Source organism: Hippocampus zosterae, chromosome 13, assembly GCF_025434085.1.
Source record: "Hippocampus zosterae strain Florida chromosome 13, ASM2543408v3, whole genome shotgun sequence".
In the NCBI taxonomy this organism is placed as follows: domain Eukaryota; kingdom Metazoa; phylum Chordata; class Actinopteri; order Syngnathiformes; family Syngnathidae; genus Hippocampus; species Hippocampus zosterae.
The window spans coordinates 12,330,512-12,350,120 of record NC_067463.1 but is presented as its reverse complement, the minus strand read 5'-3'; the positions used below and the strand labels follow the sequence as shown (position 1 = coordinate 12,350,120).

Genomic DNA, 19,609 nt, shown 5'->3' with positions numbered 1-19,609 from the left:
TCTTTTTGCAACAAACACAATTTTCTGTTTTATTTGGTATCAAGTTGAAGATTTTCTGTGTAATTTGCTTTATTTGATTTTGTATTCCAGTGATAAATAATTAGGACATGAGTAATATGCATGATAAAAACCAAATCAATTTGGTTGAGTCTTTGCCTTGGCTTCAGCAGTTGCACAGGAACTTTCACTAAGTTCTTTCCCTAACAGATGCCGAGAAACGACTGAGTGAAACACAGCTGGCTCTGCGGGATGGAGAGTGGTTTTCAAAAGAAATCTCTGGAGGAAGTTCAACCACTAATGTTCTATCAAAGAGACCATCGGGACTTTAAAAGAAACCTAATAGAGAGCGGCCGAAGCTTCACACAAAAAGGGCTCTCGGCAGAAGCTGTCAAAGCTCATCAATTATCCACTTGTGCTTGCTGACATGTGGCATAGGAAGCGCGCAAGATGCACACTTCCTTTAATTGAACATACCACAAATAGGACGAGTCGCATCAACCTGAGGTGTGAGCATATTAAAATAAGCGTCCACATTCTGGAAAAGTGCAGGAGAAAGAAAGCAACCATTCAGCAGGTCAGATGACGATGTCCAGAAATGCCCAAAATAAAAGTAGCATGAGAAACTGCGGTTGAAATTCAGTTTCAGGCGCTCTAATCTTTTGACCTTATAGACCACAGAGCGAGTCACGGCTAACTAGTTCTCGGAAGCCACCCCCCAAAAAAAACAAAAAACAAACAGTCAGCTTAGCTTTGCAAATCTTCTGGCGGGGTCCGCATCCAAACCAATTTTTGTTTAGCAAGCGCTAAAAACAAACAAGAAAACCAAAACAGCCTCTAAAGCACCCTCAAAGAAATGTCACACAAATCATCTTACTCCATTTAGCAAATAAATCCCATACATTGGGGGAAAAAAAAGAGTACACTGAAATCAGAAATGTTCGTGACATAATAGATGATATTACTTTTCCCTTCTTTGAGGCCTATGCAGTTTTACAGTGGGATTCATATCTCCAAACATAATCTAACATATACAACTTCTCCTCATAGGGCCTCAAAGGAAACATCATTATTTATTTGAAAAATATTAACGTCAATAAACTGGAAGGGGTTATTTCCCATGTGAACAGTGGAAAACAAAATTCCATTGCACATTACATTAAACTATAAAAACAGTCTTGAAAAAAAAATTCATAGAGCATTTTGAACTTGGAATTTATTGGCATTAACAAGTGTCAAAAGAAGTTAACGACGAATGTATTGAATAATGTGAAACAGTCCACCTTAGATAAAAACATATTGGGCGTATGCCTTTCACTATGACTGTCTGTGCCTTAAAAAAAAAAAAGGGAACATTCTATAGCACACTGCAAACTACAACCACAAAAGATGAACATAGTTGCTAAATTAATACCAATTTGCGTGTAAATAAAAATAAGTTAATTTGTAAAGGCACAAGATTTGATGCAATGCTTGTATTGATTTGCATTTTATTGTGTTACGTGGACATAATGTTATGGCAATTGGTTGTCTCCGTTGTCTATTAATCCAGACAGTGAGGCCTCGAAACGATTGGGCCTTACAGATTTAAACTTCCAAAAAAGTAAACACAGTTGCATGATGGACATAGCTGAGTCGTTCCAATTCTGGTCTATATTGGTCTGCCTTTATATGCAACCTGCAATCTAAGCATAAGAAGCATGTAATCTACGAGTCCGCTAGTCTTGGAAGAGTGGAATACAAGCAAACAGAAAGTGAAGGAGAAACTGAGAAAGGAAGACAAGTCGTGAGAAGGAGGCCACTGAGCTACTGACGCGTGCAGTTATGTTGTATTTTTGTATTGCTGCTAAAGATGAATTGGAGTCAGAAAGTGAGAAAGAAACATTTCGGGAGACGGGAAAAGAAAGTTGCACCCCTCAAAAAAGGAAACGTGCACAAGACATGCACTGTATGCAACATGCACTGTAAGCAAGCTAATGGTAGCCACAGCTTGTGTTACTGTACGGTCCTATTTTCGTAAGCAGGCGCCCCTCTGCTTGGCATGAACAACTAGCGCATCTTCAATTAGATGCCGGGCAAAGTTGACTTGAGCGTGTTTACTAGGCATTCCGGCAGACCGAGAGCGTTTTCTCCTACACTTCCCCGACGTACCTGCCAAATTGGTGAGAGGAAATAGATTACATTTCAGACAACCAAAAAGCAGGTCTAAATAGCAGCAAAGGTGGTGTAAGGCAACTTTGGTGTGTTTGATGAAGGCGCAGGAAGATATATTTGGCGCCCCATGGAAATGTGTGATGGGTGTCATCGGATTTCATTCATAAATATGACAACAGTGTGAGACAATTCCTCTGAATCATTGTCAAAATCAATTCATCTAACTAATCATAATCATTATCATCATAAACATATTTTAAAAGCACCTGCCCGCCTGCACAGCACAACGATTGCCCATGTCAGATGTGTAGCAAACAACATCATCCGCAATGGGAGATCCTGCAGGTTTCCTTGACAAACGCACTTAAGCGTGTGCCAATGTCATGCACGGACCCCAGCAAGTCAATTTCTGCTACCACCAAGTCAAGTTAAAAGTCAGAGTCAAAAATGAAAAAAGTTGATTTTTCTTTCCAAAAATTGCAGTTTCCCTTTTAAATATGATATCCATTATGCCAGTAGATCCACTTTATGGATGATATTGAAACAATCAAATATACACTTGTTTGACTCTGTGTGAGAATCAATAATAACAAGTCCTATTTCAAACATCTGCGAGGGCTTCAGTTGAACACAGCGCTGAACAAATATTTCAGGCACTAATAGGGCTGAAATGACATGTTTGTTATACCACCTTGACAAAATGTGATGTCAAGTGTTCAAAGGGCAAATTACAAAGTGCAATGGACAGACATGATACTAAGCAGTGTTTAAATGAGTTCACAAGTGTTGCTATTGAGTTCCTGCCTAGGAAACAATCAAACCTAGCAAGCAGACAAAACAATCGGAATCATTTGCATAAATGGTCTACCGTTTATAAAAAGGCAAGTTGTTCACCTAAACAGCACCCTCGAACTGCGTGCCTAAATGTTTGGCAAATGTACTGTATATCCTTGAAGGAGCTCCAAGATCACAAACTGTACCTCCAATACTTATCTTGAGTTTGTCTCTGAGAACTCCTGTAATTCTCAAGAATTTGGACCTCCAGAGATATAAAAGCAAACAACAGCATTACGAGTGCTGGCAAGAATATGCCCTGCCCTCTCAAAGCTGCCGACTACAGCAAAACCTGATCCAACATGAGGGCTGTTGGCCTGAAGCTGAGAAAAGGTGTGGTAAAAGGTGCTTCTATCAGGATTTTAGCTTGCCACTGATATTCTGTTTCCAATTATATTTAAAAAAATGTAGCTGAATATGCACTCACCTGTTCAACCTTTGCAGAAGAGGTTTGCTTATTCAATCTATTAGTGTGTGGGTTCTGAAAGAGTTCATGGGGTTTTCAATTAACTCATCTGGAACTCATTTTTTCTTTAGTTATTTAAAAGTCCTGAACAAAGACCCAACCAAGACAGATTTTGGGGGTTTGTCATATACTGATAATAGCAAGTACTGTATATTATTCCCATGAAGACGTTGCTTGTCGCCTAAGCCACCAAACAGTACAGTTCACTTCAGTTCAGTCATGCTTTGGCTTGTATTGTCAAAGGATTTTTTTCAAAGTAACCTTTCTATATAGAATTGAACAAAGAAAAAATGGCGTTGCTTAGGCCATACGCTGTCCTTAAAATGGCATTTTGGAGTCCCAAAAAGCACATAGTTGAAAGCAGTGAACATAGTGGAAACGGAGAACACATGTCTTGGGCGTGGATGACACATTCTGAGTGAGAATAGCACTGCTGTTGCACTTGTGCTTACGTTTTGCCAACACGTTGTACATTTACTACACCACTAATGCATCCAACTGAGTAAGAATAACTACGTATGTTATGCCAAATGCTAACCAATGTCTGCAGTGCTTCTTTTGAAACTGGCTTTACCGGCTACTGGTGTGGCCCATACCGATGACGTTATTGTTTGATGTTTACTAAGGCTGTATGATTTGGGAAACTAATTTAATCCAAATCAACTGTGACTGACGGATCAAAGGAAATGGGCAAGTGGCTTGTAATGTAGGGTGTGGAATATTTGTACACGAGAATTCAGTTGGTGTTGCCAGTCACATACTGTAAATGAACAGAATAAGTTATGGCTTGCTAGGATGATGGAAACTTGGTGTTCCACGAAGCATTCCCAGATTTCACACTGAGTAAGTCAGTTGGTCCGTAAATTAAGACAAGATCGTCACTATTTCAGTAGTCATATCTGTTTGTGACATTTTTAATTTTGGTGGTCTGGTCCAAGATTTTTTTTTCATGTCTAAAATGGGTGCCAAAGCCCAATAAAGTTTGGGAAACAGTGAGTACTGTACATGAAATTTTCTAGATTTTTACTGAATTGTTTTCCTGCAAAAATTTGCAAATTGGGTGATCAGTCCATCAAATTAATTTTCAGTGAGCCCGAGTCACCAATATATACCTAAATATGTTGAGACATTCGCTTTTGTGTGTACTCACACTCGCCATTCAAACAGACCTAATCTGACCTGAGATCAAATGTGCCAGTGTGAATTTCTATCACAGTACGGTATTTATTTATATGGTAATGTATATTTAAATGTGCCTGTGCATGACCAAACCCTTGCCAAACACTTCCAAGCATATCAGAGGAGAGAAAGTGAAAGTGCACCGTACTTGGGCATGCATCAGTGTACTCACACTAGTGAAGCATACCAGAATTTAGGTGTGGAGATGAGGTTATTTGAACTTACAGGGCTTTGTAATATCTGCGTGACCCGTTTTTTCTGTTCCAGAACGTTGAAGTCCTGCCGGAGGTCCGCCGACATGTTCCTGGTTCTGCGGTACTCCGGATCGTTGACATTGACTCGATCAAAGTAGCGCTCTCTATTCCCGCCACTGGGTGCAGGAGGGGTGGTCACAACCCCCTGGTGGCTGTCCACACTCATCCCTGTTTCGTTTCACTTCTTCGCTGAATGTCTGCCGCTCTGAATCACACCTGAGGAAATCGAGAGAAGGGTAGAGGTTAGACTAAAAATGTACTCTATAAAAATTCAATTCCGTTCATAAAAATGCGATTTTGTCAAACAGTATGGCACATGGCCTTGCCAAGACCAACATCCATCCATCCATTTTGAATACGCTTATCCTCACAAAGGTCGCAGGCGTCCTGGAGCCTATCCCAGCTGAACACTCATTGATGGAGAAAGGAAAGACAGAAAATACAAAATTGCATCAGTGGCTGCTGTAGCTGAGGATAAGCCGCTGGTGTATGAGGGAGGGGGGGGGGGGGCAATGTGAGCTCTACCAGATGGCGTCTTGGTTCAAAGGGCGAAGGAATGACAGGAAGAAATTTAGGAAAGGAAGGGCAGACGAATACCATTGTTATATAACCTGGAATTATATTCACCCCTCTGCTTGCCTGTAGGGGAGGCTTTCAGGACAACGATAAACATTGTGGTGCAATTTGCATCACCAGCAGAAAATACTAAAATGCGAAAGAGTGACACATCAACGTTACAGGATTTGTAGACCCCCACCAGGATCTGGAGACATTAGTCTTGCACGAACAAAGTGTGATTAAAAAAAGTTATTGGTTTTGTATAGTTGCGCTCTTTATTCATCCAGCATTAATTATCCCAGAGTGACGACTGTAATTCATCCATCCATTTTCCCAACCACTTATCTTCACGAGGGTTGCTGGAGGTCTGGAACCTATCTCAGCTGTCTTTTGGTGGCAGGCAAGGTACACCTTGAACTGGTTGCCAGCTAGTCACAGTAATTCTGTTATTCATTCAATAGTTACTGTATAGTATTTTTTACATTTCTATACATTTCATTTTACATTACAGGTTAACCTGATTGGATTAGCTCTGGACAGTAAAAGATGAATAGACACACACCAGCAATAAAGTGATTGAGATGCATCAAAATTATATCTGACGAGGTGTTATTTGTGCGAACGTGAGGAATTTGCTAAATGCCGGGAATTATGCATTTCAAAAACACAACAGTTGTCGCCTCAACAAAAAATATTAAGCCCCTTTAAGTCTATTAGTCGGAACAAAAACAGCACACACACACACACACACACACACACACACAAACACACACACAGGCACAGAGTTGTGTAACAAGTCCAGCAGCATGAGGTGTCCCAGCCCTTGCTTTTACATTCTCTTTTCAGTGTCTCTTGTTGTCCCCGTCGTGAACCCGATCTCTCCTCACACTCGGCTAGAGAGTGAATGTGGGGTGGTGGTGAGCCTTATTGGGAGAGGGTGGGGTCAAAGTAATATTTTGCAAAAGAAATATCAATATTTAAAACCCAGAATCAGTCATATTCACGGCAGTTAGACAAGTATTAAATCAGGTCCCATAACCAATGCTATGCAACAAGTTGAAGTTGACATGAAATCCACACATGCAAATTCAAATTGGACCATGGTGGTGCGTTGCAATTGACTCAAGATTACATTTGTGTCCCATCGATGACTCAGACTATACTTATTGAAGCAGCGTTAGACCACGATCTGGTGCCCAGTGTGAGGTGACCACGACCTTGAGCCCGTGACATTAGTATGCTGCATGCGGTCCTCAACTCAACTCTATTTATAGAGCACTTTAAAACAACCATCGCTGTACATGTAGCAAATATATCTACAACAATAAACAATAAATTAATAATAAAGACAATAGACAGCACAAAACCAGTGAAACTAAGATCAAGTATGAGTCATGCCGAGTCAAAAGCCAAAGAATACAAATTAGTTTTGAGACAAGTTTTAAAGATGGGCAGCGAAGAGGCTTGCCGAATGTTCAGTGGGAGGTCATTCCAAAGAAATGGACCAGCAACGGAAAAGGCTCGATCCCCGCTGAGCCTCTGCTTCGTTCTTTGTACCTCTAATAGTGTCTGGTCCGCAGACCTGAGGCAGGTAGATGTGTAGAGGCGAGGAGCTCAGAGAGGTAAGGTGGAGCGAGGCCATTTAAAGATTTGAAAAAAAATATATATAATCTTAAAAAGAACTCTAAAATGTATAGAGAGCCAGTGAAGGGATGCCATAGGAGGACAGATGTGCTCCCTTCTCATGAGTATCAGTCAAGAGGCGAGCAGCAGCATTCTGGACCAACTGGAGATGCTTAATGGTGGATTGTCTGACTCCAAAGTAAAGTGCATTACAGTAATCCTGCCGGGATGTGACGAAGGCATGAATTACTGTTTCAAAGTGCTCATGAGAAAGGAGAGGTTTTATTTTAGCGAGTTGATCCGAGGGCACCTCTTGTATTTTTCTGGCCCTTTGGCACAATTGGGATCTGCACTGAAATCATTTTTCTTTTCTGCATGTATGAGTTCAAATCTGTCCAATTAACAGAACGCTGGTGATTGAATCAGTGTTTGGTCCACATGAATGAATTGGGGTTGACAAGAGCAGACCAGCTCAGCAGAAGCAGCAGCACTAATTGCTGCCTCCAAAATAACAATTTAAATGAAGCAAGACTTCTCAAAAACATGGTGGATATGCCATGGACCTCGGCGACACTGATGTAAGACTGCATTCCATCTTGAATTTCTTGAGGTTTACAGAATAAGCTCCCTCTTCGATCTCAATGATAGCAGCTTACTGTTTATTAGCAGGAATGTTCACCCTTCATGCATCGCTGCGCCAATGACATCTGGAGCTGGTCAGGAGCCAGCAGTTCGGACTACACACTCCATCTTCCACATACAGCAAGCAGCCATGTACTCACGTGTCCATATATTGTAATTACTTTTGCAGTACAGTACATAAAACTATTGAAACTAAATGTGACGAGTGTCACTTTTCCACCGCACTTAAAAAGTGAGTCATACATACAAACTCTAACACTGTACTGTCCACCTGATTTGGATGAGGAAAAACACTCAAATAAAAATTGAAAGTCTACAGTTCAAACTTATCTGGTTTCATTTTAGCCAAAAAGATGAGTATGTGCAAATATTTATGGACCTGGCCGAAATACTGCACTGTGCAAAGCAATGGCAGAGCAACACAAATCACGTCCTTTTCTGGGGGGTTTTTTGGTTGTTTTTTTTGGTCTCTTCTAGCTGTGCATCTTCACAAGTCACAGTGACGCAGCAATACTGAATATGCTTGGGAAAATCAGAGAGCAGCAGTCTTTTTCCCCCCTTTCTTTCCATCACCCATTTGTTATCAGGTCGGTACATTTGGAACATCCGTTGGAAAGAGAACACGCTTGTACATGCATTTGCCAACCGCCAATAGTGATTAGCACGGTACAGTGGAAAAGGGGCATACATTTTGTGAGATCTTAGAAACCCTCCCTTCCTGAACGCGAAAGTTGTTATTTAGGAGAATTATGTCAAATGAATAACCACTTCAATGCACACCAACTGACTTGTTCAAAAATTTGTGGAATGGCGAGTCACTCACTGGGCACAGAGGACACCATTACTTTTTAGTGCAGATCTGCAAGAGGCAATTTCAAAACGGGAATTAGTTCAAATGTTCTCATTTATTTTCCTCTATACAATCTTCTCGATGGCATTTGTCCTCATTTGGGTCACAGGTCAGCAGGAGTCAGAGACCCTGGGCTGCTTACCATGCACATTCATCGATTCACACACCTGGAGCTATGGATAAGTTGGAGTTTTCAATGAACCTTCCATTAATATTTTTGAAATGTCCACACAGGAAGGCAGGAGCGGAGATTGTAATGACTTAATATTAAAAAAATAAAATACACTCAAAAGGAAACATGAGTAGGAGGTGGTGTCTATTTCTTCAGGTGTATTTTTTTTTTCCGGACTGTTACTCTCTTGTTGGAGGCCATTACTTTTCTGAGTGCCATTCTCGTCGTCACTACGATCACTGGGCAGTCGCATTGACAAACATCTAACGGTATTTATTTACATACATATTTCATACTTTGGGGACACACGTACGGAGTCACACTTGTGTACGTATCTACTAGCCGTCACCTCTAAATATAGACTGCTTTGCGGGTTACTTTACAACCCCAGCAGTAACAATACCAGGAAAGAATCTCTATGGCAGCTAATTATATCCACACATGCAAAATCCTCACATAGACTTACAGTTCCGTGCATGCACATATACACACACGCACACACACAGGAGGGGGCGTGTTTCCACGATTAAGCACGCCAGTATGACAGAGCTAGGCAGTGAAACTGAAGGACAGCGTGCAAGGCAAAATCTGAGCAACTGAAAGCCACACACAGCATGAGGGTCTGTTTGCTGACTTGGATAAGGGGTTTCCGTGAACAACAATCACACCTTTTGAAGTCATTCATTTGTATTTCAGAAAACCATGCTGTGCTGTAGTGGGCCTAAGGTGGCTGGTCTGCGTAGCCTTTCACATAAGGACTCCACACATGAGATAAGAAGTAGCGCTAATCTCCCCTGGCACTCACACTCACTGCTCCGTTTGCACCATGTGTGTTTATCGTGCAGCACCGAGAGTCATAGCAAACCCTGCTAACATGGAATTCCCCTAAAATTAAAAACCAGTCGCAGGGTCGGAATGACTAAGAGTCACAGCTATGCTCCAACGCAACACAAGACGCGTTTAAGCTTCACTGAACGACAATGTGGCTGGGTGAAATAAACTCCCGCAGACAGTTTTAGGACAGCGTGCTGGGAAATCCAAAGCAGGTGTAAATATACAAGCCCAACCAACCTTTTACTTCCTTCCTCTTTGGTCAGTGAATGGGAGAGAAGCGGCAGTGTTGGTAGGTGGCAAAACAAAAAGAAAAGCACATGTCTCTTTTTCTCCTCTATAACTTGCTGTCTGAAATCCGGCATAAACTCCCACTGACTCAGAGCGAAAAAAAGAAAAAGAGGGTATGTGAGATAGAAAGAGGAGGATATGAATCAAGGGATCACCAGGAAGCGATCGTAAAAACAAATCGGTGCACTTGTCAATCTAGAACAGATCCTCCATGTGGGTGGAGTCGTAATCGAGCAAACCGCAGAGCTGCTTTCTCCCTCAACTTCCTGCAGGGCTTCTTTGCTTCTCGCCGTTCACCAGAGAGAGAAATATCAACAGCTGGGAGTCTATATGCGAGAGGAACGGGTTATGTGTGTGTGCGCTCTGCAAATGTGGGGATGTGTGTAAAAGAAGCTAAAGCAACCACGTGATGCAGGCTTAATCCCCCACCCAGCGGCTTTCACACGCACACACACACACACACACACACATTAACCAATCAGAAGCAGGCTCACACAATAATCACCCTTCCTGCTCCTCCCACGCTACCTCCTCCTCTCTCGTCCACTCTCTCCCTCTCTGCCCCCCTTCTCTCATTTTCTTTGATCAGTTCAAAACCTCAACACTCTTCCACATTCCGCAGTCCTTGCTCTCTTTACATCTTTCATTCAGACAACCTCACATAGCCCACAACCGTCTCTGGGCAGCTCGACTAAGAGGTTGCTGATTATGATGCCGTCTGGCCGCAGACTACGCAACCTGCTGCAGTGGACTGATTTATTCTTCATTGTTTACAAAAGACACACATAGTACATTTAGACTTGAACGGCCCCTCGGGCGACGGATAACAAATGTGCTTTGAAATTTGTCAGGGAAACATTGAAATGCAATGATGCTCATATCCCGGGACAGCCATACAGCAACTGCTTGTGAATCTGGTTCAAGCCACTAATTGTGCATCCTTAATTGATACACAAAATTTCAATCCAACTTTAAGTAGGACAAACCACTTACAACAGTTACATGAACGTTGAACGTGTTAATTATTTGATTTTAGTTTGCTGTACAGTAGAACTGAACCGTATTACACAAGAACAAAAATAATAATAAATAATAAAATGAACTACTAGCACTAGTGCAGAGGTCGGCAACCCAAAGTGTTGAAAGAGCCATATAGGACCAAAAAAACAAAAAAAACAAAAGTGTCTGGAGCCACAAAAGAAATAAAAGCCTTCTATAAAATTTACAATGAAGGAAACACATGTTATATGTATGTAGGACTGTCTCAGAGTAGTTATTCATTCCTTTGTTGTGTATTCACAAACACCCCCATAGAATTTGTTTTGTGATTTCCTAGCTATCAAAATCTTTTTCCAATTTCAAACATTTTTTATAAAGCTCCAGGGAGCCACGAGATATCGCGAAAGAGCCGCATGTGGCTCTGGAGCTGCGTGTTGCCAACCCCCGCACTAGTGCTACTACTAAAATGCTAAAACTTGCAATAGTCTGGGCAGGTATCATTATTCGTCATTTGATGAACAATAATGACTATACATCCAGCATAAAGTCACTTTAACCAGTAGGAAGAAAGAAACCATGAGAAACTTTGATTGCAGCTTAACCCATCAGATCACTGAACTCGTCCACCAACTCTTTAATGGGTGTCTGACAGATTCTTTTTTAAAAGTTGTGAATTTAAACAGACAAAAAAAGTCATTCATTCATTCAAAATGGCAATGGCTAATTAATGTACAGTGTATTACATTATTTATATCAAATGCATTCCACTGTCTCAATATTGGATCATGGCACAAGAAAATCCTCCTTTGCCGCGTGCATATTTTCACTTTGGCGTGGCTTATTTCGACACAATACATTTGTATATGTGAACGTGTATCTATCTATATATATATATATATATATATATATATATATATATATGTGTGTATGTTGTGTATGTGTGTATATATATGTGTATACACATGTATATGTTTTATATGTAAAGGCATGTTTTTTTTTTTATATATATTCCTTTCATAACTTTGCTGCTGTGAATTGGGAATTTCTCCATTGCCAGACTAATTAAGGTTTTCTTATCTTAAATCAATTATCTTTACACAGAGCCGCAGGTTCTTTAGCCAACGGTTTAACGAAGAGATTTTTATTTATTTATTTATTTGGGCGCGGGGGTAATTTTACAACTAACGGCTGTCATCTAACAGGTAAACTACCAATGAGACTCTGTTTCGCTATCTTGAAAAGTACACAATGGCGCCTCCTTCATATCTGTCCACCTGCTCTGATGCCATAAACCTGTCCGGGTGAAACATTGCCAATAATCCAGCTCCGTCTATAAGAATTTAAAATGTGTTTTGAAGAAAATATGCATACTACGGTCTAAAATCTGCTTTTCTGACTCATGTTAAGTAAGATGTTGAACTAAGAACAAGTTCCAAAACAGGAAGCTAGAGCGGTATCAGCAGGCCCATTAATATGGTACAACAAGGTTGTAAGGGATTTGGTATCGGGATCAGATTACATGTTAAAATTGGGGGACATGATTGACAGTTTGGAATAGACTCTGGAGTGTAGATTTTACAGTGAAACTAGAACTCACATCAATCTTCTCAAGTAGTAGGCTGAAAAAATGACTGCGTGCAATAACATACACACTGTCATTTTTACAGCAGAGTGTCCATTAATGTATAACTTCAAATACGGGGGAAGGAATGAGATAAGTTCATACTTCCTGCTATTCAAAATAGTAATGTGTAAGCAGGTCATTAGCTTTCTTGTATTGATTATTTTTTATGTTTTGCTCAGCCGTTTTTCTTTTCTTCCTTGCTTTTGATGATAATTGGATTCTTTTTTTCACAATTTACCCTGCTGTATTCTTATTTTTATGCATGTTTGGAATAAATTGTTAAAATAATGTTGTTATGCTGCAGAATAATTCATGGAACGGGTGTTGCGCTCTTGAAATATTAGCACATGCAAAAGGAGCAACTGTTTGCTTTGCCTCCAAGAATGAGAGGACTCAAATTATGTTTTCATTGAATTAACTTTGAGAGGAATGGTGGTATAAAGAAATAAAATAAAAAAAGACACAAGAGTAAAGGACTTTCCAGCAGTGTACAGCAAACATTTGACAGTAACATGTTTTTGAATTATTGTTTTGGAGTTATTTCCCTTTTTTCTTTTTTAATTTGACCTATAAAAAGCTTGTGCAATACAGATTTTAATTTATTTCTGCATTATCAATTATAGCGATGATGCATCTGGAAAAAAAATACACCTGCTGCTGAACATAACCCCTATTTTCAGAAATATTACAAAATACACTATTTTAATTGATCGAAATGATAAGAAAAAAACATTCATAAAGAAAACTAGAGACTGTCAGTAGAATGTCAAGCTGAGCTAGGATCCAACAATTGAAATTTGGATCAGCCACATATCGAACGCGTTCACATACCATGTTCCTTAATTTCTCTCACTCACTCACTCACTCACTCACTCACTCACTCACTCACTCACTCACTCACTCACTCACTCACTCACTCACTCACTCACTCACTCACTCACTCACTCACTCACTCACTCACTCACTCACTCACTATGACCAGCCACTTTATCTCCCTCATTTCCACTAGTAGTCACACCCAAAAATAACTTTACTTCGTTTGTACTAAAACACAAAAAACGATTTCGCTCTGTGGAATGGCGCAATAAACAGATGGAAAAAAGATATGTGGGAGTTGATCCACTCAAATAGAACCGTATTTCAACGACTAAATGGTGTTAGTCTTTAAATGGCACAACAGATGGGAAACGTGTTCAAGCTCATCATTAATGATGACATCACCATGCCACACAATCTTTTTTTAATTGTGGTATAATTTTCAAACTGAAGCTCGGTGACGTGGCTGTGAATCTGCACACAAACAGTCGTGTGCAACTAAGGATTTTTTTGGGGGGGGCTTCTTTTAAGTCAACTTGTTTTAATGAAAGAAGGGTGGAGAGTTATTTGAAACAGCTGGAACGTTTTCTGCTTTGAGTTCTACCCTACTGTATGGTAGATGGTGAATGCAAGATATTTAGCCTTTGCGTTAATGGAGCAAGTGATAGAAGTGGTTTTCATGAGTGGCTGGCAGTCCCCAAATGTTGGGACCGTGCCAGTTGAGTTTGGTTCCTCAATACAAAAGGCCTAGTCTTGCTAGCATCCGAATGATGCAAGCAGAGAACACCAGGACAACTACAGCGGGAGGGAGGTGGTGACATTCATGACTCACTGATAACTGTCGGTCTGTCTTCTCCAGATAGCTCATCACAGACCGAAGGCGACCAACATCACTGCTTCACATCCACTTACAATAAATCGCAGATGACGTCAAACTAAATACAGGTGGGAAAAAGGCTTCATCCTCTGTGCAAACTTTTAGACAGGTTTAGTTAATGAATCATCTGTCCACCCTTGCACGTTTAAGTAATCCCATACAGTGGTGAAGTCACTCGTCCTTTCTGTGACCCTCCTGATAAGATGTGGACAAAAACAAAAAACCCAACAGAGGAGGACCGCTGAATGCACATCGCCATCCATTCACAGGAATGCAAACAACACAAAATTCATGACTTGCACCTCTGCATTTTTCTTACTCCAAAAACAAAAAGCCAAACTGGTGTGGGGACATTCATAGGAAATTAGCAGAAATAATCTTGCAGTAATTTCACGGCCTGTCTTCTCATTTCGCAAAGGGCGGCACCATGTGGGTTGTAGTCCTGATAACTTGAAACCTGGAGGGTCGAAAAGGCCTATTTCATATATCATGTGGAGTGTGTACACACACACACACACACACACACACACACACACACCTACATGTACGCCCACATACTGAGAGAGTTGTCACTCCATCCATTTATCCTGTTCTTAACAGCCTGTCTACTTTGACGCTACCGTGGGAGTGATCCTAAACCGCCACTAATCCATTTTTGAGGGCGGAAGACGCATTTAGTCGGATGCTCCTGTGTAATGCAACGAGACGTAGTCACATTCACTTCCGGGGACAATTGCAGGAAACAATCTTGTTACTGGCTGCACTGCTGTGTTTCAAGCAAAGCAGATAGAACAAAAACAACAAGGATGCACTTAAGCATTGTGTGGGTGGGCTTGGGACTCAATTGCCAAGAGAAGACAAGCATAGGACAAGCGATGCAACAGCGCGAGTGTTTGGATCTGCCAAAGGGTCACTGTTATTGCTTCATTTCCTTCATCGATTGTGATTTAATGAGTTGTGGAAGTGACGACGGGAAGTCTCCGCCTGGTCATCATCTCATCTGATGTGTTACCCTCGGTCAAGTTGAACTCAACTGACAGATTGCTGAGTAGCGAGAACAGAACGGCATACGCTGCATCTGCTCATTTAGGCAGCGTGCAGGACCGTGACGTAACACATTTCAATGTTCATCATTTGCTGTCATTTTTATTCCTTTTAAGTACCAGATCCAAATTGAAATATGTCATTTGATAATTCTTTCACTGTGAGATGGCTCACACATTACATTACACTACATAAATATCTATATGATTGTGTCACCACGGATGCTCGAAGCAGATGTGACAGTTGATCAAATCCATGTTGGCGACTATTAGGGTAAGACTGAAATGAGAGGGCAAAGAAATGTGGATCTTATGTGCACGTTCCATGAGCGCTTGTTACTTGAAATCAAAGCCTCAAATGGAGGATTCCTCCTCCTTTTGTTTTTGCAGCTCAAAGCCGTCACACTGCCGTGAAATTGGCCCCAAGTGCCTCAAACCTGATGAATGCCCGTGCATTCCTTGAAGTTTCATGTGCGCTGACACTGGAAAAAAAAAACCCTGGTAAGAATTGTTCATTCCGTTCGAAGAAATTTATCATCATGACAACTCTTGGCTTTGTAAAAAGACGAAGACAAATCTTGTAAAAACTTCATGTGCGTGGTGGGAGGGGTGCAGAACATGTTCCAGATTTGTGACTAAAAATATGATATTATCTGCAATAATGATGTTACATAAGCAAAGAACAAACTCGAATCCTCATTAGAACATTTGATGCAGGCCAACAAGAAGTCATTAAAATCGACCTGTAAGGAGTGTAAAACGCCAACTGTACAAAACAATGTATTCCTTTGATTGTGTAGCCTCACGTATATACACACAAAGTCACTTTACGATCTGGCACAGAGTGAATAGCCGAACGATGATTGCAGCTCCATGGATACGCGACACAATGAGGAGCTCAGTGCTGAATTAACTCTTGTGCGAGTTATTTGACTTCCTTCAAAGCTTCTGGTGACATCAATGTCTAGTTTGAAGAGGCTTTCAAAGGAAATGGATCCTTTTACATCGACTGCGCTGCTCTGCTCTGCTCTTAAAGTATTTGCTGATGTTTTCAAACGAACACATTCCTGTTTGTCACTCGCCACACTTGGACTAGTTCTACAAAACAACAGATGAGTTTTGCACATGGGACCATTTTTAAGTTTATGATATTCTCCAGGCATTTGAGTTCCTGTTCAATTCATTATGGTATGCACCAAAATAACTGACCCGTCCCACCTACTGACATGCACGCAGCAGTGTTACAATTAAAGGGTGTGTACATGTATGGCAATGGTTAAAAAAAACTGCTTTGAATGTGAGGGCCCCTACTTTATTAGTCTCCTGGAATAGTTTGTATTTTTGATGCAGCTCCTGCTTCTGGGAATAAAAAGTCCCAAGACAAGGGCAAAGTTTTTTAAAAAAGTGCTGAGTTAACCCTTTTAGGGACAGTGGCTACTAGAGTGGACAGCTTATCATGTTATCAGGTTACTTTCTTTTTGTAATTTCATCCAAGGAGGGCATCACTTTCCCCTCACTTTTGGCAAAAATTGTTTCAGTGCATGAAAACCTGCCCTTTGCATGGTTATCACATCTTCGTCGCTCGTGGTTGTCCGAATTTTCTTTGAACACCCCTTACTCTCAACAAATGTATTCGGAGTTTGAGAATCAGCTTTTTTTTGGGGGGGGGGGGGGGGTACGCAGATGTAATTGTGCGTTGGACCCCTATTTGGCACGCGGCGGCCCTTGGCCTTTGCACCATTGTGACAGGGAGCAAAGGCGACTTGTTTGCCATCCAATGGAATCGGCTCCCCTCAACCCCTTTTAATTTAGTGCAGGAGAGATGCGCGGAACACAAGGTGTAAGAACTCATCGGAGACCATGAGTGAGATCAATGGATGCAAAGTACTCATACATTTAAAAGGAACTGCAAGAAGCTCTGCACTTGTGGATGATGTAAAGTTGGCCGCTGTGGAATGGGCGCTTGGAGACCGCCTTCCACCCTTGATCATGCGTCTGTGTGTGCCGAGCCGCACTATAATTGTGCTGCAGATAGGGCCGGGGGTACTTTTGAAAATATTTTGAAGATGCTAATTAATATAAATTTGCTCAATGAATTGATTTCTAAATGATTCAGAGGGGTTGAGGCACGCTGTCGCCATTTTTATGAATGAAATACCATGACATCCAGCACACATGTCCGAGGAGCTCAGACTCAAAACGACCAAAATCGCGTGACACTACCTGCGCCCCAACTTGGACTAACTAAATTCTAGTCAACGTTCTGTCGCTAAATTGTCAGGTGCATGCGCTAGGTCCACCGGAATGGCCAGCGAAGCGCAACACTGTCAGCCAAACACGGTAAACGTGCCTTGACCCATCACGAAAATGAAGACATGGCAATTTTTACGCCTGTCAATGAAAATAGGGCACTACAAGAATCATCTTCATTTTTCACATGAAAATGATTTCTTACTCGAAAGTACCTAAACATGTGGGCAGCACTCCACATTTTCCCAGTGAAATAGATTTGCACCTTGAGGGTAGGTGATAATCCAATAACTACAGTAAACCACCTAAATCCATTCTCTATTTGCCCTTTTCTTCTTTTCCTATGATCTGAATTTGTTTCCACTGAACCTAGTATTTTCCTCATCAGAAATTAAATTCTAAATCAGTTATGCTTTGTTCCTGCTGTCAAAAAGCAATGTACTGGCCTGTGGTCAAGCTCCCCCAACTCTCATGCGCAAGTGCACGCACAAGCGCACACACACACAGTTGAGTGCTGGCTTGTGTTCCGGGACTATCCATTACACAATATGAGGGAGAAGACAGATTTGGTATTTTCTGGTCTGTGTCTAAGTGAGGTCATTATCCGTGAACTACAACTGCGGTTTAATCATGCTCGTACAAAGTACACACACATCCGCACAAGGGGCCACTCGCTCACACTCACTGGTTTCCATGGCGATGGCAAACAAACAGCCCAAACAAGTGATGACCCAACCCGACATGTAAAAAGACGAGGAAGTGAAGACTTTGAGACAAAAAGAAAGCGAGAAGCAACACGATATGGCAAAAGGCTTGCTCAACTTTGAACAACATCAAAGTAGCATAACAAAAAACTGATTTGCCAGAAAGATTCAAATGTGACGTTACAATCAGCCCCATCAGTGTCGGATGAACCTCCACACACTTGGGAGCAAAACCATAACCAGACTCAACCACGTTAGACAAAAACACCACACATAGTTGACTGTAGTGCTTGCCTTGGTGGTTATGTATGCCCATCGGATTGATCAGCTCATCTTTATGATGACAGATTGTTTAAAAAAAATAAGATAACTGCTAACAAATGCAATATTATTTAAATGCTGCTCAGTGGGATAGAAGTACTGTTCCATATTGGACGCATGTGTGCTGCACGGTGGATCAAAAGGGTGGTGGTCTTGACACACTGGACTTTGGCCAGGGGGCTTTTTGTTTGGTATGAAAGAGAATCTCAGCACGTCTGCACCAGGACAGGAAGAGAAACAAGAACAAGCGTTCTTCTCAGTGAGTCACTGTCCCTGCTCTGTGCTTTGACCCATTCTATCACATCTGACCGCTCAATAACATGCCGTCAGAGAGAGTGGCGTGTCCGGAGTTCACGTGTGTTCAAGCGAGTCCCCCGTGTTTCCAACCCTGTCAGCCAAAAGCCAATTGGGGGGTTGTTACACAAGTCAAAACAAAGCATCCATCAGTGATAGGGAAAGTCAATGATGCGGACAAGGTCAAGCACCTTGATGCAGACTCCTAAGCCTCTTCCTCACCTCAAAAACAATTTATTGACCATTCTTGTCAGAGCACTCATCAAGTCTAGAAAACAAAGACAGCTTTCGCATACGTTCGCCCGCAACAAAAAACAAGATTAGTTAGTAATTTTTTAAAAAATCATGAAATGTATGAGTGGCACGGGCGCGAAGAGATGAAATATTTACTTGCACCAACGTACTTCCAAGAAGAAGAACGGTAAGCTCGGCAACTAGCTTTCGCTTTCAATATCATGTACAGTATTTACGGCGCCAAAAGGTGCAGTCACTCACCAAGATTGTATGTACCTATGGCTACAATTGAACATAGTATTCTAGCTAAGGGAAGCCATTTTAAACTAAAAAGGAAAAACTTTGATGTAGTTGGCAAGCGGATGTTTCCGTGTCCTTGTGTGCTGTGGGAGGCAGAGCGCGCTCCGCTTACTTTCATTTCTGAATGCAGCCTGATGGAGCCAATTACAGCAGAGAGCGCTCTGGGAGCGGCTCGGCCAAATTGGATTTAAAGGAAGAACCTTAATATGTTCAGGGGTGGCGCAAAAAAACATATGGCTTTGGGAGTGGTTACGATTATTCATTCGTTCCAATTGCTCCTTGTACAGCACTTTGTA

General features: G+C 41.4%; 1 protein-coding gene across 6 annotated transcripts in view; it reads right to left on the bottom strand.

Annotated features, from left to right (window-relative positions):
* The window catches only part of add3a (adducin 3 (gamma) a), a 59,973-nt gene that overhangs the window by 24,518 nt on the left and 15,846 nt on the right, over positions 1–19,609 (bottom strand). For 5 of the 6 annotated variants that reach the window (XM_052084178.1, XM_052084180.1, XM_052084176.1 and 2 more), the window contains exon 2: positions 4,856–5,100. In XM_052084178.1, the coding sequence (XP_051940138.1) occupies positions 4,856–5,050 (195 nt within the window). In that variant the 5' untranslated portion in view covers positions 5,051–5,100. Of the gene's footprint in view, positions 1–4,855; positions 5,101–9,800; positions 10,275–19,609 lie in introns of those variants that run through there. The other variant, XM_052084177.1, reaches the window with a different exon arrangement.